This window comes from Carassius carassius, chromosome 20, assembly GCF_963082965.1.
Source record: "Carassius carassius chromosome 20, fCarCar2.1, whole genome shotgun sequence".
Classification (NCBI taxonomy): domain Eukaryota; kingdom Metazoa; phylum Chordata; class Actinopteri; order Cypriniformes; family Cyprinidae; genus Carassius; species Carassius carassius.
In genome coordinates, this window is record NC_081774.1 from 21,049,333 (window position 1) to 21,072,958 (window position 23,626).

At 41.8% G+C, this 23,626-nt stretch overlaps 1 protein-coding gene across 5 annotated transcripts in view; it reads right to left on the bottom strand.

The window, feature by feature from the left end:
- clcn2a (chloride channel, voltage-sensitive 2a) overlaps positions 1-23,626 on the bottom strand; it is an 87,783-nt gene that overhangs the window by 41,502 nt on the left and 22,655 nt on the right. For all 5 annotated transcript variants that reach the window (XM_059502159.1, XM_059502158.1, XM_059502157.1 and 2 more), the window contains exon 2: positions 2,481-2,634. In XM_059502159.1, the coding sequence (XP_059358142.1) occupies positions 2,481-2,634 (154 nt within the window). The remainder of the gene's footprint in view (positions 1-2,480; positions 2,635-23,626) is intronic.

Here is a 23,626-nt window from a genome sequence, read left to right on the forward strand (position 1 = left end):
ACAAACATCTAATCTTGTCAAATAGGTGGTTAGTATTGCCGCTCCCTTGTGATCGCAAAATCGAATCGGACGCGTCTGACAGAAGACAAAGATGAATAAAGTCGTAGTTTTTGCTATTTTTGGACCAAAATGTATTTTAGATGCTTCAAAAAATTCTAACTGACCCTCTGATGTCACATGGACTACTTTCATGATGTTTTTCTTACCTTTCTGGACATGGACAGTACACCGTTCACAGAGTTTCAATGGAGGGACTGAGAGCTCTCGGACTAAATCTAAAATATCTTAAACTGTGTTCCAAAGATAAACGGAGGTCTTACGGGTTTGGAATGACATGAGGGTGAGTCATTAATGACAAAACTTTGATAATTGGGTGAACTAACCCTTTAAGCACACTTCCATATTTGAGCTCAGATTATAAAAAGAAAAAACAATGTATTATGTATTACTTGATGTCTTAACCAATTGATGTGTTTCTTACTATACACCTCCTGTAATTTCAAGTCATTCAGATAATTACACACTGAGATATGGCTCTCCATGTCTACACACTGTCTGGCAGCCTTTTGGAAAGCTGTCTGAAAACTTTCACCAAAAGAGGAGTCCCTTAAATGTGCAATCTTGTCATTTTAATAAATATTACATGAAATTTATCAAAAAATGTTGCATTTAAACTGATAGTTGTCACTTTAAGTTAATCTTTCTATCAAATACAGTATGTCAGCTCAAATCTACAAACTGGCTTTGACCTTTGGCAACCAGCATAAACTTTTCCAGGCTATAAATCAGTGGAGAATTGGGGTAAAAATCATGTAGTGTATTCCAGCCTTAAGAGACTACAGATAAGTTCAAATCCATTTAATAAGAGGCTTCATAATGAGGCTAGTTTCCTCTTCAGAAACTCGAGCTGCGTTGGAGAACGCTTTGGGAACGCCTCCAGCATGACCGGCTCTGAATCATGTGAGTTATCAGACCAATGAATGGGCGAGACGTCATAGGCGGGAGACGTCAGAGACCAGGAAGCTTAAAAACACGTGTGGCACGTGATTTTATTCTAATTATTCTTTAAAAAGGTTGTTTAAAATAATAAAACATGATGTGAGCTTAATGGGAACGGGTGTGCTTAAAGGGTACAAAAATGACGGCTATATATAAAAAAAAAACCCTCAGTTAGCCCTCGAAGCTGTTGTAGTTCCATCAAAGCTGGTTCCATCCTGATGAATGACAGCTATGAGCGGAATTCCAGAAAATAAACCGTAGAACTTTGACCAATGAGAGGACAGTTTACTCGCACATTTCTTGTACTAACAATTTTGGTCCGTTTAGAAACTTTGCCATGCGAAAGTGAACCACACCAAGAATAAAAAACAACACTGTTATAATTTCAATCCCTGTTTTGGAACAAAGCAATCGATCTACATTTGTAAAAGCATTTGACTTGAAATCTTTTAATTTGAAAAGTTTATAATTTGTGGCGCCGTCTAATATTACATTATTTTCAAACAGTGATAACTTCGTTGCAGATAAAACACACCGGCTTTGAAATCACAAAAAAAGGTAGGATGAAAACATAGTTGTGTTTCTATCCTTCTTTGTATTTGTGTGTAAAAGTAGGATGAGTCAAATAATTATTACAATAAGTTAGGCTCGATTGTGTAACAAGCTAATTAAAATGATACATATTTATTATTCACAACATGTATACAGGAAATAAAACATAGTTCGTTAAGAGCATGACTCAAACATTAATGGTCTTATTCAAGTCCTCTTTTATTTTTGAGTTATTTTTATCCATTCTGGATCTCCCACATATGTGTGTATTAGCAAGGCGGTCTGTATTGCATGTTGGTGAATGAGGATAGCTACTTGTCAGGTTACGTGTCACTGCTTCATTAATTTATCCAGTGTAAAAACTAGACACCGCCACACAAATGTGGCTTTTTGTTAATGACTGTCTTACTACAGGATTTAACACAGAGTAACAGCTTACTACCAGTTAAAAAAGACACTGTAACAGTCTGTCATAGGCAATTCAAGTTACATTTTTTAATTAATTTCTTAAATTATTATTTAATTGTAATGTGGCCCGTCATCTAGTAGCGAAATTTTTTTTGGCCCAATGCCAAACTTACTTGCTGACCCATGTTCTACTGCAACTGATTCCATGTGGGCCTGCACAAGACTGTAGATCATCAGCCTTACTCAGCCCAAATAAAGCTCAGATCTTGAGTCAAATCCTTCCCACTTATCTCCAGCATCAGTCAGACCTAATCCCCAATCCCAGCATGTTCTCACTTACTCTTTTGCCTCCTGCCCTTTGCGACCCTTTTCCTCTTTCGATCTCTGCTGCCATTCATCCTTGTGGATTTGCTCTACTTTCCTAGCTTTGCTATGTAGCCACTGCTGTAAATAGCAAGCTATGACGCCAGCAGACCAGCCAGCAAACAGTTGGAACACACGTATGTATGCAACACACCCACCTTGACACTTGGCACACGGGTCCTTCTCATACTCCAGCAGTTCTGGAGCCTGGCCGCGTACACTGGTGGTCCTCCGCAGCACTCCATCCTCACGCAGACGAGCTGCCTCTTCTTTTGCATAGGCCCCCAACTCCTGTGTATAGCGTCCATACATCTGAAAAGTGAGAATGAAGATTTTACCTGGGAAAGAAATGAAGGGAAACCAAGCCCGAGAAGTGCTTCACTGAAATAATGTGCAACTTAACTGTCTGTTAAGAAGCCCATCAAATAAATGAAGGTAGTCTGATAGAGGTTCCTGTCCCTGAGTATGATTCCTAAAACATTAAGCTACCATGCTTCATCACAGTGGTGCTATTTGTGATATTTATATTTAAAGAAATATTTTTTTTCTTCACTGGAGTCATGTGGATTACTGCAATGGCTTTATCAGCTATTTGGACTCTCATTCGGACAGCACCCACTCACTGCAGATGAGCTACTGTATTGCTGAAGTGATGTATTAGTAACTGTTCCAATGAAGATTTCCAGAGGGTGCTTAATTCTCAGCAAATTTTCAGTTGTGGGTAAGCTATTCCTTTAAGCATCCACATTTGACCTAATTGGACCATGGAAATTATTCAGTCAGTCTCATTCCTTTGGGAAAAGTCGACCTAAGTTTCGATTTGAGCTCTTATATACAAGACCACAGAGTTATTGTTTATGTTCTTGTTGTCTCAAGCACATGTTCTTCAGTCTTTTATGGAGGGCTGTAACTTCTATAGTTCCTGTGAGCATTTTCGTGATGTCTTTTACTAAGGCTCTGTCCACCTAGCGTCTGCTCTGTTCAATAGAGTTTAGCTCCAACACTAATTAAACACACCTGAACAAGCTAATCAAGGTCTTACTAGGCATACTAGAAATTTCCAGGCACCAAAAACTTGAACACCTTGACAAACAATTAGCTGAAAAAAGTTCTGAGCAGATTCACAGTTCTTACAAATGTTTGCCACATAGTTTACATTTCTTCTAGGAAATTTCCTACATACTTGCCCCGAGTGCAATTTTATATGTACCTTGACACAGTTGGGCTTTGAAAGTAGCTTTGCCCTGTTTCCTTAGAACTGCATAGAGATGCTCCCACACAGACCCAGGTCTGCTTTTTTTTATTCATGCACCTCATACCTCAGATGCAGATACACAAGATTCCAGTTAGATCATGGTGCAATTTCTATGGAGCTAGACGAGTCTCAAAAAAGATAAATGCACACACTACATTCACACATGCACACACAAGATTCATACATGCACACACACGATTCATAGATACACACACAGGATACACAAATGCGCACAAAATTCACAAATGCACACACAAGATGTAAAAAGCACAGAAGATTCACAAATGCATACAAAATTCACAAATGCACACAAAATTCATAAATACACACCCAATTCAGAAATGCAAACAACATTTACAAATGCACTCAAGATTTAGAAATGCAGAGGACAAGATTCAGAAATGTATTTCTGATGCACACACAAATATACCTTGATTTACTAACTGCTTGCGGTCTGTGAACTTCACTGCATTTGTGTGTGAATTTTGAGACTCCCCTGACTTTGCTCGTCACACAAATGCATTTTTTTTAAACAGGGAATGATCAGCAACCAATCAGATATCTCCCTTGTTTTAGCCAATCACAAGAACGCACCCTTCGCAGGGGGATTGTTTACTTCTAAGCCAATCACATGAACGCGTTCACACAGCGTGATATGCCTGTATCGCGAGCGTGAGCTAGCGCAGTGGAGTTCTGTCTTTCAGTTGGTTGAGACCTCAACATGGCTTCTGGCAATGACAGGGGAACGGTATAACTTAAAGTGTTTAGCTAGTTATCTCCTTGTTGTGAGATGTTGTTTAATTGTTAACGTTAACCGGTTTAATTGTGCAACTATCAACATAAGCTAGGGAGCTGGCTAGGGTCAGACTAGTATCTTTCCATAAAGTTGACATTCTTGTGAATTAAGTGACTGACAGGGTCTGTCGCCCCAATCCGAGGTAGCAGCTTTGTGTTGTAACGTTAACTTATGTGAAACAGGTGTTTCTAATTCTGACTCCCCTCGCGTGCACGCGCATGCCGTCATACAATGGCGCCAGTTGCGAAAACAGACAGTCGTAAGTAATACATTGCAATTTGTGTATTGGTGTTTGATGGTGTTGAGGATGAGATGTGTCTCAAGAATGAGTTTATCTATGAATTTGGCAGTCGACAAATAATGTATTTCATGTAAATTACATTGTTATGCTGTATGAAGCACACGGGCATACAACCATGTACATAATATCTGTGTATTTTATTTTACTGTACTGTAATTGGTTCAGTGTACTGCTGTTGTTGTATCTGTGTACTTGAAAGCGCTTTCTGTTACAAGAAATTATTTAATTATCTTTACAAACATATTTGGCAATAAAGGTCTTTCTGCTACCTCTGACTATAGACTGTAGTGTCCTGATGACCCCTATAAAATATTTAACTATTTAGAATTGTTTTCAGGTAAAAGCTGTTTTATTTGCTACTAACACTGATACTGTCCATCACAGAACCATTTACACAACCCCAATTCATGTTATGTTACACTTCTGTTGGCAGTTATCCTAATAAATGTACTTTTAGTACCACATTTTCATCATATTTTTATTATGATTTCACAGTTCTGTTGTGAATAACATGAGATGGGAAAATCATTAAGTGTTTTTAGTTACAGTTTACACAGTTTTACAATCAAATAGAAATTACAATAAGCAAACATTTTCAAATAAAACTATAAAAGAAATAAAAAAGCATCAAGTTTACTGGGTCAGGGGCCAAATAAACTCATTCTGGAGACACATCTCATCCTGTAGAATATCTGCAAAAAAGTGTTTAGATTCAATAATAAGCATTTAATAAAGGGAATTCGCTGAATTCATATGATATTCTTTTGATACGCTCGATGTATAAGCACAAGGTCTTCACAGCTTTTCAATGTTATCAACATAAGGGCAGAGTAATTAAGGCAGATTTAACAAAACTCCTGAAATTGTTCTGCTCTTTAACACATTTTGTTTCATGAAAAGGAATATTGCAATAGAGAAAACGAGCAGTTTTTTTTTACTGCAGTAAAACACACAAACGACAAAAGCACAGCTAGACAGTCCAAGCTGTAAATCAGAAACGTTTAGTTAAATACACGATCAAACACCGATACACAAATTGCAATGTATTACTTACGACTGTCTGTTTTCGCAACTGGCGCCATTGTATGACGGCATGCGCGTGCACGCGAGGGGAGTCAGAATTAGAAACACCTGTTTCACATAAGTTAACGTTACAACACAAAATTGGGGCCAATAACTACACAAAAGCCCGAGCTGCTACCTCGTATTGGGGCGACAGACCCTGTCAGTCACTTAATTCACAAGAATGTCAACTTTATGGAAAGATACTAGTCTGACCCTAGCCAGCTCCCTAGCTTATGTTGATAGTTGCACAATTAAACCGGTTAACATTAACAATTAAACAACATCTCACAACAAGGAGATAACTAGCTAAACACTTTAAGTTATACCGCTCCCCTATCATTGCTAGAAGCCACGTTGAGGTCTCAACCAACTGAAAGACAGAACTCCACCACGTTAGCTCGCGCTCGGGACACAGGCATGTCGCGCTGTGTGAAGGCATTGTGATTGGCTTAGAAGTAAACAATCCCCCGCGTAGGGTGCGTTCTTGTGATTGGCTAAAACTAGGGAGATATCTGATTGGTTGCTGATCATTCCCCGTTTAAAAAAAATGCATATGTGTGTCGAGCCAGGTCAGGGGAGTCTCAAAATTCACACACAAATGCAGTGAAGTTCACAGACTGCAAGCAGTTTGTAAATCAAGGTATATTTGTGTGTGCATCAGAAATACATTTCTGAATCTTGTCCTGTGCATTTCTAAATCTTGAGTGCATTTGTAAATGTTGTTTGCATTTCTGAATTGTGTGTGTATTTATGAATTTTGTGTGCATTTGTGAATTTTGTATGCATTTGTGAATCTTCTGTGCTTTTTACATTTTGGTGTGCATTTGTGAATTTTGTGCGCATTTGTGTATCCTGTGTGTGTATCTATGAATCATGTGTGTGCATGTATGAATCCTGTGTGTGCGTATGTGAATGTAGTGTGTGCATTTATCTTTTTTAGACTCCTTTAGCTCCATAAAATTCTGTGTAGTCCAATTGCTTAGATCAGTAATAATTTAGCTTATAAAGCATTGGTTTCAAACTCAGTTCCTGGAGGGCCACAGCTCTGCACAGTTTAGCTCCAACCCTTATCAAACACATCTGATCCAGATAATCAAGGTCGTCAGGATTACTAGAAACTTCCAAGCAGGTGTGATTTGGAGCAATTTGGAGCTAAACTCTGTAAAGCTGTGGCCCTCCAGAAATTGAGTTTGAGACCACTGTGTTAAATAAATGTGTCACTAAATAATTGTTCATTTAATTATTATTATGGCATGGCAACTAATGTCTTGTCTTTTCAGTGGCTACGCTTACATGGACATCAGTATTCTACTATTATGAAAAGGGTGTTTACAGTAGTTGCTTGTAGAATATATGCTTTCATGTTCTCGTTTTACATGTTAGAGTACATAGTTTGATTAATGGCACACGTCATTATGTCCCCAGACTACGCCATATGAAGTCACCTCCAGATTATCATCTATCAACATACAGTTTGTCTTCATTATGGGTTATGGGTGTTTCATGTTTAATTTGACAAAATATTAAAATGCAATTATATTATTTGTCATGCTATATATGTAAACAGACAATGGCATTGTTGAAGCTGTGCTCCTAAATTTGTCGTCAAACGGCTGCCCACTGCCATGTGTGTGTCCAGTTGCAAAATGTGGCAAAAAGTCCTACACAATGGTAATAATGTGATTAAAGGGTTAGTTCACCCAGTAATGAAAATTAAACCATAAATTACTCACCCTGAAGTCATCCTAGGTCAGACGAATCCAGTCTGAGTTATTAAAAAAATTGTCTTTGACCTTTCAAGCTATTTGATGCCACTCAGTGGGTGTTGCGCATTAGTCCTTGAGAATTTTAATAAAAGGCGCATCGACTGAAAAAAAGTGTCTATAGTTGATGTATTTTTGTAAGACGAATATCAATATTCAAAACGTAATAACCACTTTAATCTTGCTTGCTCTCACAGTTGTAAATGAAGCAGTTCTGGGGGAATGACGTCAGGTCAGTTTTGCATATGCGCTGCTCAGGAGTGACGCAAGCAGAAATGCAGCAGAGAGATCAAAACAAAACAATGATCACTAAATAGAAGTACAAAATGAGGATTTGTAAAGAATGTCGTAGGATTTCGATATAAGCCAAGAGGAGACTGGTTTTGCTTTGCTAAACTTTGCTCCCCTTATTCCTGGTAACAAATGTTGGTTTTTACAGGACTCATCAGCGCATGCCTCAAACATCATTCCATTTTACTGCTTCCATTTTACAACAATGAGTGCAAGCTGGATTAAAGTGATTATTATGTGATTATTATTATTATCGTGATTTTTACGTGATTATTATTATTATCTTACAAAAACGCATCGTTTCGCTACAGAAGGGCTTTGTTCACCCCCTGGAGCTGTGTGAGACACTTTTTTAATGGATGCGCTTTTTATTCAAATTCTCTTGGACTGATGCAGCGCAACACCCACTGAGTGGCATCAAACGGCTTGAAAGATCAAAGACAATTTAAAAGTGAGTCGATTAGTCTGAAAGAAGAAAGACATATACACCTAGGATGATGTCAAGGTGAGTAATTTATGGCCTAAATTTTTGGGTGAACTAACCCTTTAAGGGGTGTACATGTACTGCACTTCGATAATGATACTAAAATAGGAATATTCCACATGTCTTAATTTGGTTTATGTTTTCTTCGAGTATGACTTTAGCCAGATTAAGGCATTCGAAAGTCTCTGTTTACATGGTAGACTCGTAATCAGAATATTGTCTTAATTATGTCTAAATATTTTTGTCCATGTAAACGTACTGAGTGACTCAACTACTTAACTGATTTGTTTACATTTACATTTAGTCATTTAGCAGGCTTACAAATGAGGATAATGGATGCAATCAAAATCAATGAAAGAGCACTGATATGCAATTGCTATAACAAGTCTCAGCTTAATGCAGTACATGTAGCTGTCAGACTCTGTCCCGTGTTTTGTGTATGTTCCTTCTCCCTGATTGTTTGATTTGTTCCAGGTGTCTCGTTATTAGTTCCTCACCTGTCTGCCCCTCATTATCTGCCCTATTTAGTTCTAGCCCGTTCTGTTCTCCCTTGTCTGCTGTTATACGTCAACCTGTGTTTGTCTCCCATAATCTATGGAAATAAAGTTATAGCATTGTCCAGTGTCTCCTCATCCGTCCCTTTCTGCAGGAGAGTAAGCGTGATAGTAGCAAGTTTTTTGTTATTATATATTTATTATATATATAATAAAAACATACAGAATAGAGCAAGCTAGTGTTTTTTGTTGTTGTTTTTTTTGTAAAGAAAAGAACTAGAATAGGGAGTGCTAGAGTTAGAGGGTCAAATAAAGATGTGTGTTTGTAGCCGATTCTTGAAGATGGCTAAGGACTCAGCTGCTTGGATTGAGTTGGGCAGGAAATTCCACAAGGAGGGAACATTTAATTTAAAAGTCTGTGAAAGTGATTTTGTGCATCTTTGGGATGGCACAATAAGGTAGAGGGCAGTGGAGTCTAGAGGGCACATAAGTTTGTAAAGGGGTGCAGAGCTCAGTAGTGTCATGTCCATTCAAAGTGAGGGGGCACGTCACCTCAGATTTCTGAGCCAGGTGGATTTTAAATACAGCTTCCAAAAGACAAAAAATTGGCAAATTTTATATTTGATAAAATCACACCGGTGTGATTAGAACATTCAATATAGCACAGCATCAGCTGCTAAATTCTGTGTTCTGTAAATCTGTGTTCACTGGATATTGCTGAGCCAGAGACAGACATGTTTGTACAGCGCTGCATTATAAACAATCACACACGATTTTGAATGCAATGGCCAATCAGAGGCGTTTAGATGAGTCCTAGCTGAAATGCAGTGTTTTGTTCACTTGCTCGCTGACTGCTGGCAATTTCTCTCATCAAAAACATCAAAGTGCAGATGTGCGTACGAATGTAAGATATTCATCTCACAGTGTAAACAGCCTCAGTGATTTTAATGGGAGTTTTTGAGAGTGCCTTAACTCTGGCTAGACTGAATGAAAATGTTCTTTGATAATATAAATGTTCTTTGCTCTCTGTAAAATGTAAGTGTTATAATTAGTAACTTACAATATTGTTATTATATTCACATTAAATACAAAGTCAGTCGTATTAAAAATGTTTTATGGGATGACACCCATATCTGGTACTTAAGTAAAAAATCTGGGTTTTATGTGTAGTTAATAAATTACACTATTAGTCTATTTGCCCATCACCATTTATTGATCAAATAACAATCTATTAAGGTGCAAAACGCGTTTACTTACACATATTTGAGAATCAAGATATTTCCTGATATAGTTAACATGGAAATGTTTTGAATAAAATAAATAAATAAATAAAACATAAGCCTATATCAGTTATATAGTGCTATCGTTGTTGCTGTCTGTCACATGACAAGCATGACTCCATGTCACGGTGTCTGGTCTGTGTTTCCCTGGGTCTCCACTAGTGGTCTCTCTTCCCCATAGGCACCTCACCGCAGGCACTACAATTCCCACAAGGCCTTGTCCCTTCATCACAGTAATTGCACTCCTGTTAATGGCACTCAGGTGTCTTCACTTCATAGTCATTACCCTGCCTATTTAAACCGGTCTGTTTCTGTTTGTTTCATGGAGTCCTTACCTTCCGTCACCTAGTTTCCTCATGTTCCCTTGTGGTTCTAGTTTCTTGTTTCTTGTTCCTGTTTGTTTTGTTTTTGGACGGATGTTTCTGGTTATGACCTTTTGCCTGTTTTTGGATGTTGATTTTGGATTACCCAATAAAACTCACACTGCTCTTGGATCTCTCCTCTTGTTCCCGATCGTTACACTCCATCCCTCCCCCACACGTGCACCCTCAAAAATCATGAGTACATGACGCCCCTGGCAGAGCCTTAAATTTTAAGCAAGCAGCAATTGGTAGCCAGTGCAAATTGATAAACAGAGGTGTGTGACATGTATTCTTTTTGGCTCATTAAAAATTAATCTTGCTGGACTAATTGTAAAGGTTTGATAGAACTGACTGGAAGACCTGCCAAGAGAGCATTGCAATAGTCCAGCCTGGAAAGAACAAGAGCTTGAACAAGGAGTTATGTTGCATGCTCCGAAAGAAAGGGCCTGATCTTCTTAATGTTGAATAAAGCGAATCTGTAGGACCGGGCAGTTTTAGCAATGTGGTTCTGAGAAAGTTAGCTAATCATCAATCACAACTCCAAGGTTTCTGGCTGTTTTTGAAGGATTTATGGTTGATGTGCCTAACTGGATGGTGAAATTGTGATGAAATTAAGGGTTTGATGGAACCACGGGCAGTACTGTCTTGGCAAGGTTGAGTTCAAGGTGATGGTCCTTCATCCAGCACTTGGTTGAACACAGCTCAAAATAAATTTGTTCAAAGATAACTCATTCAGCAACAAAGCAAGTGATGTGAATGAGTCATTGAATCATTTACTTAACCATTTATTTTAAAAACACTATTTCATTCAGGAATGATGCAACACTACAGTAATTTTGCTTGTGTTATATTCCTTATTATAGGCCTACTAATAGTAGTACTTACAGTTTCATATTATGTTCTGCCTGCTTTGTCATGTGCAGTGCTTCAGGGATGAGTACACATTCTATAATGTAAGAATAGAGTCTTTTACGTTTTGCTTTTTGATTTTCAACTACCTTGGAAAGTTTCAATCAAATGTTATGATGTTATTCATCCCTGTGCTGGTTGGTTTGGGTGAAAGAAAAAAATACTTCTGTAAAAAAGGATTCTGGAAAAGAGTATGTGTTCACTATATTTTTTAAGAAGAAGAAGACGACAAAGAAAAAGAAAAGATTAATTGTATAGCTTTTTCTAAGCATCTGGATAGGATGTGCATTTCTATTCTCCCAGGGCTCTACACATTAAAGTTAACAGTGTCAGAAACAGTGCTGGTGTTACACAGAGATACAGGACCACAATACACCATCAGAATTTAAACTACTTTCACATTTTGCTGCATTGAGCTGATATACGGTAGTGTCAAACAGTGAGAATCAAGTAGTTTAAAAGAGCATGGTTTACTCGATGAATGATATTCCATACAAGTTCAGTTCTAAAACTATTTTTTTTAAACTAAAACATTTTCCAACCTGGTGCCAATGCATATTTCATTATTCAGTAAAGTAGTTACAGATTACTGCACACAGAACCATGAGACAATAGCAAACTGAAATCTACAGTATACTTTTATTCTCAGACTGCCCAGCACAAGTTTTCTGAGGTGATCTTGAGAATTTGATTTAAATGAGCAGTGTAACTTCATTTTACTCCTCTGAACTACAATAGCTTGTTATTTGATAAAAATGCTATATTTTATATACACTGACAAAAAATAAAAAAAGATATAATGAGCAGATACGTCCCGGTTTAATCCACTATCTATTAGTCTGGAAACTGGATAAATAATACATTTAAAGTTAAAAAAGGAAACGTATCTGTTTATGGTCTTCAGGAGCACCATTGGAGACATACTGAGAACACATCAAAACAATTTAAAGAGACAGATATACAAATTTACAGAAGGTCAGATACTGACACTTAGAGAGGCATCTGTAATTATGTATTTAAGCCATAGCACCACTTTATGCATCATGCAGCATGATGAGTGAATATTTACGAGTTTAAATAATTCCTAACACCCATTAAAACTGTATTGCATTATTTTTACCGAAAAAAGTTTCACTTAGACAATATTAATAATCAGTTTCTAATTGAATATTTTTAACAAACAGTGTAGGTCATTGTGTCAGTTGCAGCATCTCTGTTTCTCAAATGAAACTGCATTTGTCACAAAAAATAAAATAAAAACGAGACACACTGTGAATTGGTCTTGCAGTAATTTTTTTGTCTCCACATGGAGCACGGAAAAAAAATTAAACCTCTACCACTTTTAAAACTGTTAGAAAACATGCTTTAGTTACATGATCTGAATCATATTGTTTGCAATGCACATATCTCATTATTGATGGTGAGATTCTTCTTACTACTGCTCACCCAACTCAATTTACTTCTCGCTTGGTGCATTTAGCCACAGCCATATCACCCTGCAACCCAAGACTGGTTCTCCACTGAAGTTAAGAAGGTTTGAGCTTGGTCAGTACCTGGATGGGAGACCTCCTGGGAAAACTAGGTTGCTGCTGGAAGAGGTGTTAGTGAGGCCAGCCGGGGGTGCTCACCCTGTGGTCTGCGTGGGTCCTAATGCCCCAGTAGTGATGGGGGAAACTGTACTGTCAAAAAGCGGATTAGACATTAAACTGCAGATGAGTCATTAAACTGAGGTCCTGACTCTCTGTGGTCATTAAAAATCCCATGGCACTTCTCGTAAAGAATATGGGTGTCCTGGCCAAAAACTGCCCCCCTGGCCTTTGTCAATCATGGCCTCCAAATAATCCCCATCCACTTGACTGGCTCTATGAATCTCTCTCCTCTCCACCTGTAGCTGGTGTATGGTGAGTGCACTGGGGCTGTTGTCCTGTGGATGCTGCTCACCCCCCCCCCCCCCCCCCCCCATGATTGTAAAGCGCTTTGGGTGTACACAATAAAGCGCTAAATACATCATTCATTCATCATTCATTCATTAAAAAAAGACTTTTTAAATCTTTCTATGTCTAACAGATTATTGGAGTATGTTTTACCAGAAATTATTTTTTCAGTTTTCAGTGTTACTCGCCGTTTCTTTGTAATTATTTGTGAAATTTGTGAAAATTGTTTCAAAGGAAATTCTATACTGATGTATATTCAGTCTGTTTGGCGAGGTTCCATTTTGGACCCTGACTGGTGATCTGATTAAAGTGTCAATCAATTTTACAATTTTCTTTTACACAAGAAGGGAATCAGTTCTTTCAGCAAATCAATTGTGAATTCGCAATAATGCTTTGAACAGATTTTTTACCCCCAGCTGAATTTCTATTTCATTATATTCAACTGTATCATCCTGACATGATTTTGTCCTCCGATAATAAAAAAGATCCTCATGTGTGGGTGACGTAAGGGGGTATTTTGAGCCCTTCCCACCCATTGTAACCCTGTCCTCTGCCTTTCCCTATTCCTTTCTTCTCCCATCCCTCGTTCTTACAGTCAGCTGCTCCCACACAGGCACATGCCCACGGCTCTAAAGATGGAGAGACAGGGATATTGGCAGGTCCGTTGTGTAGCGCCACAATCCCTCTCTCCCACTCCCTCCTCCTGTTTCTCCCTCTCACTCTGTTCTATAAACACACGGCGCTCTGATCTGAGGAGCTCAGCAGCCAGCGGCACATTGAGATGATCATCACGATTCCAGCAGACTCTCTCTTCGCTCGCATGAGCAGGTGCAGCTCGTAGAGAGAAAGCAAAGCAGTCCGACACAGATTGATCCGCACCCTCCTCTTCCTCCTCTGCTCCGTCTGCCTCGTTTCACACAACCTTTGCACTCCTTTGTCACTCATTCAAAACATCTACCCACCTGAAGCCTTCGTCCAACAAGCGATGCCTAATCGCACCAAGTCATCGTCTTCATCAGCTTGGCACCCGTACCTCTCGGACAGCTTGATATATTAGTATGGCGCAATTAAACTCTCCCATTATTTACTTACAGAGTGACATTTAACCTTAGCAACACAAGCTGTCACAGTCAATGACCTGCTGCAACCAATCAAATTGCACGGCCGATATGTGATGCTCCTGTTGTAGGTAAGCTCCTGACCTCACCCAGAAATTCGGAAAAGGGTTACTGTGGCGAGCTGTGAAAAAGAAGGTTTGCCCAACAGATGCTGCCTCATCAAATCAAGCTCAATCGCGCTAACACTTCAGAGCACGCTTAATCGATACAATATGCTTCTAATGTGTTCCCCTTCAGTATCCTAGCGGTCAAACAGACCAAGAAGGGCACTGCACACGCTACACACCTCCGCCCTGTCACTGAGAAGTTATTGGGCAAACGGGGAACATTTATCTATTCTTCACACAGCTGGTACTAGAAGTCAGATCTGAGAGTGCTGCTTTCACTTGCAACTGTTCAATAACTGGAGTAACGGTTATAGCCGTATCTATTATCTCTTTGACACATACAATCAGCATGTGATTAGAATCGTCAGTGTGTCTCGTTAGCAATAGCAAACTATCATGGTAATGCCCAAGCCCATTATATATCAACTAACATCAGCTAACATGTGTTTAAACTACAAAATAGATTAAATTAGGTAATTAAGTATTTGACTTATCTCGACACCAGATATTATATAATATAGTTAACAAGTTTGTAAAAACTTTGCATAAAAAGGAAACTATTGCTGCTGTGATGTGTCATGTAACAAGCTTGAAATAATTAAGTAAAAAAAATGATAAATAACTGTCAGCTTTAAGATCTCATGTCGAGAGCTCAGCTAGAATATTTAAAATGTATGTGTGAAAGGTTTAACTGATTTAAAAATGACATTAATAATTTAGGGATGGGCGATTATATAACGATAGACCTGATTTAAAAATTTTTCAACTGGTAGAGATTTTCCCCCTCCTTGAACTGCCACCTTAACGTGGTGGAGGGGTTTGAGTACCCGAATGACCCTAGGAGCTATGTTGTCCGGGGCTATATGCCCCTGGTAGGGTCTCCCAAGGCAAACAGGTCCTAGGCGACGGGTCAGACTAAGAGCGGTTCAAAACCCCTTATGAGAAGGAACAATCAAAGAACCGTGACGTCGCCCGGTATGGCGCAGCCGGGGCCCCACCCTGGAGCCAGGCCCGGGGTTGGGGCTCGTATGCGAGCGCCTGGTGGCCGGGCCTCCCCCCACGGGGTCCGGCCGGGCTCAGCCCGAAGGAGCGACGTGGGGCCGCCTTCCCGTGGGCTCACCACCTACAGGAGGGACCGTAAGGGGCCGGTGCTTAGACAATCGGGTGGCAGTCGAAGGCGGGGGCCTCGACAGCCCGATCCCTGGACACGGAAACTAGCTCTAGGGACGTGGAACGTCACCTCACTGGCGGGGAAGGAGCCCGAGATTGTGCGTGAGGTAGAGAGGTTCCGACTAGCGATAGTCGGACTCACCTCTACGCACAGCTTGGGCTCTGGTACCACACTCCTCGAGAGAGGATGGACTCTTCACCACTCTGGAGTTGCCCAAGGTGAGAGGCGGCGGGCTGGTGTGGGTTTGCTTATAGCCCCCCAGCTCAGCTGCCATGTGTTGGAGTTTACCCCGGTGAACGAGAGGGTCGCTTCCCTGCGCCTTCGGGTCGGGGATAGGTCTCTCACTGTCGTTTGTGCCTACGGGCCGAACGGCAATGCAGAGTACCCAGCCTTCTTGGAGTCTCTGGGAGGGGTGCTGGAAAGTGCTTCGACTGGGGACTCCGTCGTTTTACTGGGGGACTTCAACGCCCACGTGGGCAACGACAGTGACACCTGGAGGGGCGTGATTGGGAGGAACGGCCCCCCTGATCTGAACCCGAGCGGTGTTCAGTTATTGGACTTCTGTGCTAGTTACAGCTTGTCCATAACGAACACCATGTTCAAGCATAAGGGTGTCCATCAGTACACGTGGCACCAGGACACCCTAGGCCGTAGGTCGATGATTGACTTTGTGGTCGTTTCATCCGACCTCCGGCCGTATGTCTTGGACACTCGGGTGAAGAGAGGGGCGGAGCTGTCAACCGATCACCACCTGGTGGTGAGTTGGATCCGATGGCGAGGGAGGAAGCTGGACAGACTCGGCAGACCCAAACGTACTGTGAGGGTCTGCTGGGAACGTTTGGCCGAGTCTCCTGTCAGAGAGATCTTCAACTCCCACCTCCGGCAGAGCTTCGACCGGATCCCGAGGGAGGCTGGAGATATTGAGTCCGAGTGGACCATGTTCTCCACCTCCATTGTCGAAGCGGCCGCTCTGAGCTGTGGCCGTAAGGTTTCCGGTGCCTGTCGAGGCGGCAATCCCCGAACCCGGTGGTGGACACCGGAAGTAAGGGATGCCGTCAAGCTGAAGAAGGAGTCCTATCGGGCCTGGTTGGCTTGTGGGACTCCAGAGGCAGCTGACAGGTACCGGCAGGCCAAGCGGACTACAGCCCGGGTGGTTGTGGAGGCAAAAACTCGGGCCTGGGAGGAGTTCGGTGAGGCCATGGAGAAGGACTATCGGTCAGCCTCGAAGAGATTCTGGCAAACCGTCCGGCGCCTCAGGAGAGGGAAGCAGTGCCCTACCAACGCTGTTTACAGTAGAGGTGGGGAGCTGTTGACCTCAACTGGGGATGTCGTTGGACGGTGGAAGGAATACTTCGAGGATCTCCTCAATCCCGCTGTCACGTCTTCCATTGAGGAAGCAGAGGCTGAGGGCTCAGATGTGGACTCGTCCATAACCCAAGCTGAAGTCACCGAGGTAGTCAAGAAACTCCTCGGTGGCAAGGCACCGGGGGTGGATGAGATCCGCCCTGAGTACCTCAAGTCTCTGGATGTTGTGGGGCTGTCTTGGCTGACACGCCTCTGCAGCATCGCGTGGCAGTCGGGGACGGTGCCTCTGGGATGGCAGACCGGGGTGGTGGTCCCTCTTTTTAAGAAGGGGGACCGGAGGGTGTGTTCCAACTACAGGGGGATCACACTTCTCAGCCTCCCTGGGAAAGTCTATGCCAGGGTACTGGAGAGGAGAATCCGGCCGATAGTAGAACCTCGGATTCAGGAGGAACAGTGTGGTTTTCGTCCAGGCCGTGGAACACTGGACCAGCTCTATACCCTCTACAGGGTGCTGGAGGGTTCATGGGAGTATGCCCAACCAGTCCACATGTGCTTTGTGGATTTGGAGAAGGCATTCGACTGTGTCCCTCGCGGCGGCCTGTGGAGGGTTCTCCGGGAGTATGGGGTCCGGGGCCCTTTGATAAGGGCTATCCGGTCCCTGTACGAACGGAGCAGGAGCTTGGTTCGTATTGCCAGCTGTAAGTCAGACTTGTTCCCGGTGCGTGTTGGACTCCGGCAGGGCTGCCCTTTGTCGCCGGTTCTGTTCATGATTTTTATGGACAGAATTTCTAGGCGCAGCCAGGGGCTGGTTTGGTGACAACACGATTTCGTCTCTGCTCTTTGCGGATGATGTTGTCGTGTTGGCCTCATCAGGCCAGGACCTTCAGCATGCACTGGGACGGTTTGCAGCCGAGTGTGAAGCGGCTGGGATGAGAATCAGCACCTCCAAATCCAAGGCCATGGTCCTCAGTCGGAAAAGGGTGGCTTGCCCACTTCAGGTTGGTGGAGAGTTCCTGCCTCAAGTGGAGGAGTTTAAGTATCTTGGGGTCTTGTTCACGAGTGAGGGAAGGATGGAACGGGAGATTGACAGACGGATCGGTGCAGCTTCTGCAGTAATGCGGTCGATGTACCGGTCTGTCGTGGTGAAGAAAGAGCTGAGCCGCAAGGCGAAGCTCTCGATTTACCGGTCAATCTACGTTCCTACTCTCACCTATGGTCATGAGCTTTGGGTCATGACCGAAAGGACAAGATCCCGGATACAGGCGGCCGAAATGTGCTTTCTCCGCAGGGTGGCTGGGCGATCCCTTAGAGATAGGGTGAGAAGCTCAGTCACCCGGGAGGAGCTCAGAGTAGAGCCGCTACTCCTCCACATCGAGAGGGGTCAGCTGAGGTGGCTCGGGCATCTGTTCCGGATGCCTCCTGGACGCCTTCCCGGGAAGGTGTTCCGGGCACATCCCACTGGGAGGAGACCCCGGGGGAGACCTAGGACACGCTGGAGAGACTATGTCTCCCGGCTGGCCTGGGAACGCCTCGGTGTCCCCCCAGAAGAGCTGGAGGAAGTGTCTAGGGAGAGGGAAGTCTGGGGTTCTCTGCTTAGACTGCTGCCCCCGCGACCCGGCCCCGGATAAGCGGTAGAAGATGGATGGATGGATGGATGGTAGAGATTTTCCACTATAGTCTCTATCTCGGTTACAAGTACACATGATGTTGTTGTGCATCATGAAAATGTATTGTTTGCACATGTTTTTTGTTTTAAAAACAAGTGATGTTAACCCATTGAAAAGCAATCAGCAGCGAAAGAGAATTAATTTCGCAATATTATGTCTGAGACAGTCTCTGATCGCTGTCAGAGAGGCGTGTACATGTAAAGACAGTGCTCATAAGGAGAGGGAGGGAGTAGTCATTTTTGACACTTTAAAGGCCTTGAACTGTTAAATACACACACTTGTATGTGTCAAAATGCTCATCTTTGCAAGTATCCTCGTAAACGGTCATTTAGGTCTTAAGTGAAAGCAAACAGCTGAGAAGGAAAAAGTGTTACAGAATACTGGATCTGGGAAGCTCTTAAAGGGTCATGAAACCCCAGACTACTTATTCTAAGATTTTAGCAGAGGTGTTTGTGTTGCACATCATAGAAGACAATGTTAGCATCCGCTAATTTTAACTGTTGGAGAAAATTGGTTAATTTTAAGCTTTTTTGCTGTATTTTCATCTTCCGGATTTAGAATCTACATTGTGTTGACGTCACGATTTTTGACGTTGCAATGGACTATAGTACATTTATGACGCGTTGGTGTCTATTCAATTATTCATGAGATTGTGTGTTTATCCTATGAGAAGACGCTTCGCTTAATTATTCACAACAGCATGTGTTCATTTGCTATGAAAGACGCATCAGACTGTAAAATGACATCGCACACATTAACAGAGAAACATTCATGGATCGCAGAAGAGTGTTTGTTTTTTCTTTGTAATAAGAGTTCGGCACAAACGCGATTCATTCACTTGGTGTGTGTAACCGTTTTTATAGCTCTGTGACACAACCTGTCAAAAGGCTTATATAAACGCCACAGAATAATATATATGTCTCATTTGTGAGTCGCTTTGAATAAAAGCGTCTGCTAAATGACTGAACGTAAGTGTAATATGTTTTCGATGCAGAGTGCAAATGGCTGTGGATTTATTTGTGCTTTTAGCTCGATGGGAGCGAAATGAAACTTTCTGAACGCAAAGCTTTGTGTGCTGTCTGTCTCCCCTCTTCCCCCTCCCCCGGTCCGCTGCACACCACGCCCACTTTTTTAGCATTTTTTTAAACCGTGGTGAGAACTAAACTGTGCTGAAATGGGGGGTTTCATGACCCTTTAAAGTTACAGTAGTCTAATATTCCTGCTGTCTGTCATGTTAAACAACAAAAGAGAAAACATTTCTCAATGCTCTTGACTAAATCACTTTTGTAGATATATTTACACAGTGAAGAATATGCAGTTTTTATACATTTAATTACTTTTCAAAATGTATGTAGCATTTCTTATTTATTTGTTCTACTGTAGTTTTATTTTCCTGTTGCTTGTAATTAGTTTCTTATTCCTATTTAATCGCTGATTAACTTAAGGTTTTTTTTTTTTTTTAGGTAATACTAGGTAAAATTTGAGATAATTACACTTCTGACAAGAATGATAAAATGTTATAGTTTTGATATCATAAAGATCGTTTTCACCTCGCTAATGTGCGGTCATTGGTGAACAAAATTTTTAATGCAAGTTACGACTTCGCATCACCCGAAGTAAGAGACTTTGGGATTGCAATGTCATGGTTTTCACAGAAACATGACTACACAGTGACATACCCAATAATGTTATTGAACTAGCTGGACACTAATCGCTCTGGGCAGATAGGACAGCAGATGACTCCGGCTAGACCAAAGGTGGAGGACTGTGCATTTATGTTAACAAAGCTTGGTGTACAAACTCTGTCATTGTTGGGAGACACTGCTCAGCTAGCCTAGAGTTCCTCATGGTTAAGTGTAGACCTTTTTATCTGCCATGGGACTTCACTTCCACCATTATAACTACAGCCTATATTCCACCGGATGCTAATGCCATGCTTGCAATGAACGAACTGCATGGGACCATAAGTAAACAGCAGACCCAGAGGCTGCTTTTGTTGTCGTGGGTGATTTTAATCACTCCAACTTAAAGACAGTGCTCCCGAAATTCCATAAACATGTTTCCTTCCACACTAGAGGAGACAAAACTTTGGATCATGTTTATACAAACCCCCCTCCCCCATCTGGGACAGTCTGATCACCTTTCTTTGTTTATCACTCCTAAGTATTCACCCCTCATTAACCATGTGAAGCCATCAGTGAGGACCATCAAAAGCTCCTTTCACACTGCACGTTGGACCCGGAAAATTGCCGGAACATTGCCGGGTCACCTTCTCTGTGAACGCAAACACGTCCCGGGATTGATTCCCGGGTCAGGGACCTAGTAACATTGCCGGGTTCAGTCCCGGAACAAGCGCTGTGTGAACAAAACCCAGAACCAATGCCGTAAAGGGTATGTCGTATCTTTTACCAGGTGTTTAGAAAGCAGATCAATGTTCGCGACAAAAAAAAAACTGCAAACTGCAATGAAGCAGAGATCAGTTAGCTTCTCACTTTCTGTGCTGAAGTTTAGATCGTTTACCAGCTTAAGTGAAAGTTAGCGTGCCTAGCGTGTCTTTACGGGATCTTTACGGGTTGTGTGTGAACGCACGCACATATTCCGGGTAATCACTGGCAGTGTGAAAGGGGCAAATTCTAGCGACCTGGAAACAATTGCCAGGGAACAATTGCCAGGACACATTACCCGTGTATTTTCCGGAATGGCAGTGTGAAAGGGGCTAAAGTGTGGCCAACTGGAGCAGACTCTTTACTTCAGGACAGGTTTCAATACATGGACTGAAGTATGTTTGCTTCTCAGCCTGCCTTTGGCTTTCACACAGACATTGATATCTATATCTCCTCTGTACTGGATTACATCAACACACCATTGACAGTGTTACAACAGAAATACAGATCACAACATACCATAATCAGAATCCATGGATGAAAGCCCACAACACTCCCTTCAGATCAGATGATGCTCAGGCCTACAGCAAATCCAGGACTAACCTGAGGAGGGGCATCAAAAAAGCCAAGTACTGCTACAAGCTAAAGGTAAAGGAACACTTTTCAAACTCCCCCGACGCATGTGGCAAGGCATCCAGGTCATCAGTGTCTACAAGCCAAGCAACTCCACTCCAACGGTCACAGACGTCTCCTTCCTTAACGACCTAAATAACTTTTATACTCGCATTTAACACTGTCATTCCCTCCAAGCTAACCACAAACCTTGGAGACCTGGACATTAACACCTCCCTCTGCAACTGGATTATGGACTTTCTGAATAACAGACCTAATCATGTTTAGGTCAGGCCACACCTGCTCAAACACTATCACACTCAACACCAGCGTACCACAGGGCTGTTTGTTGAGCCAATTCCTCTGCTCCCTGTACACCCACGACTGCAAGCCTGTGCATGGATCCAACTCCATCATTAAGTTTGCAGATGACACCATGGTGATGGTCTCATCAGAGACATCGCCTACTAGGAGGATGTACAGCACCTGGCTGCATGGTGCGCTGACAACAACCTGCTCCTTAACACCAGTAAGACATAGAAGCTCATTGGGGACCACAGAAAGAAGTAAGGAAGCATGCATGACCCGATACACATTAGTGGGATGGTTGTTGAACGTGTCTCCAGCTTCAAGTTCCTGAGAACCACCATCTCTGAGGATCTTTCTTGGACCACAAACACCTCCAGCCTGGTCAAGAAGGCTCACCAGCGCCTCTTCTTCCTCAGGACACTGAAGAAGAACCAGTTGTCTTCAGCCATCCTGGTGAACTTCTACTGGTGTGCGATCGAGAACATCTTGTATCACAGTCTGGTATGGGAACTGCTCAGTTGCTGACCACAAGGGACTGCAGAGGGTGGTGAAAACCACCCAACGTAAGACAGGGACACCACGTCCTGCAATTGAGGACATCCAGAGAAAATGCTGTCAACGTTGAGCTCGCAGCATTCTTAAGGACTCCTCTCAACCTGAACACAGACTGTTTAACCTCATGCTCTCTTGGAGGCCTCATCTCTACATCTGGTTTACAACAACAACAAAAACAGTTACACTTGTTATTATTAGTATAATAGTAGTAGTAACAGTAGTATCGCACTACTGTCTGGTCATTCATACAGAATATTGAAAAATCAGTTTGCACACTGGAATATTTTTCTATGCACTTTTTTATGTCCATTCCACTAGTGTAAATAATGTTCATATGTTCATAGTTTTTCTGCATATAGTGTACATACACTTATTACACATTCCATATGTATAATATTTTCATAGTACACCTATCTGTATATCACGCTGATAGTATTTAAAAAAATTTAAATGATGTCTATAGTACTGCCTTATCTGTATATTTATTGTACATTTGTAACATATTGTAGACACTGTATATCCTGTACTTACTGCTTATTGCACTTGTGGTTAGATGCTAACTGCATTTCGTTGCCTGGTACCTTACTTGTGCAATGACAATTAAGTTTAATCTAATCTAATCTAATTTTAAGCAAAAGTAACTATATTGTTGCCTTGAAATAAAATGATTCATATAATGATATAAGATTATGGTTATATTGCCCACCCCTAATGCTGTTCATTTTGATAACTGGCGAAAGTAAATAAAATAAATACATAAACATTTGTCTAAATCAAAGTCACGTGGTGGACCTAATAGCGGCCTGCAATCCCAAGGAAGTACCATGGAATGTGACGCAAAAAGGGGGGCTCCTGTGAAACACAAATATGAATTAAATATAAAATAAAAGCTACTCAAAATAATTTTGTGTTTTTGTGTTATTTGTCTGTTTAGCATCAAAAATAAACCATTTACAGGCACAGCATTGGATATTCTAAATGTTTTTTGATTGTGGGTGACAGTGAGGGAAAGCACTCTTATTCCTGCTTTGCCAAACGTGATCAAGTAAGGTTTGAGGAGTCGTGTATTGGGGGAAGTGGAAGAAATAGTTGATGTTACCAGAATGAGAGAGAATCTTATGGAAGAGTGTCTGTGTGGACCT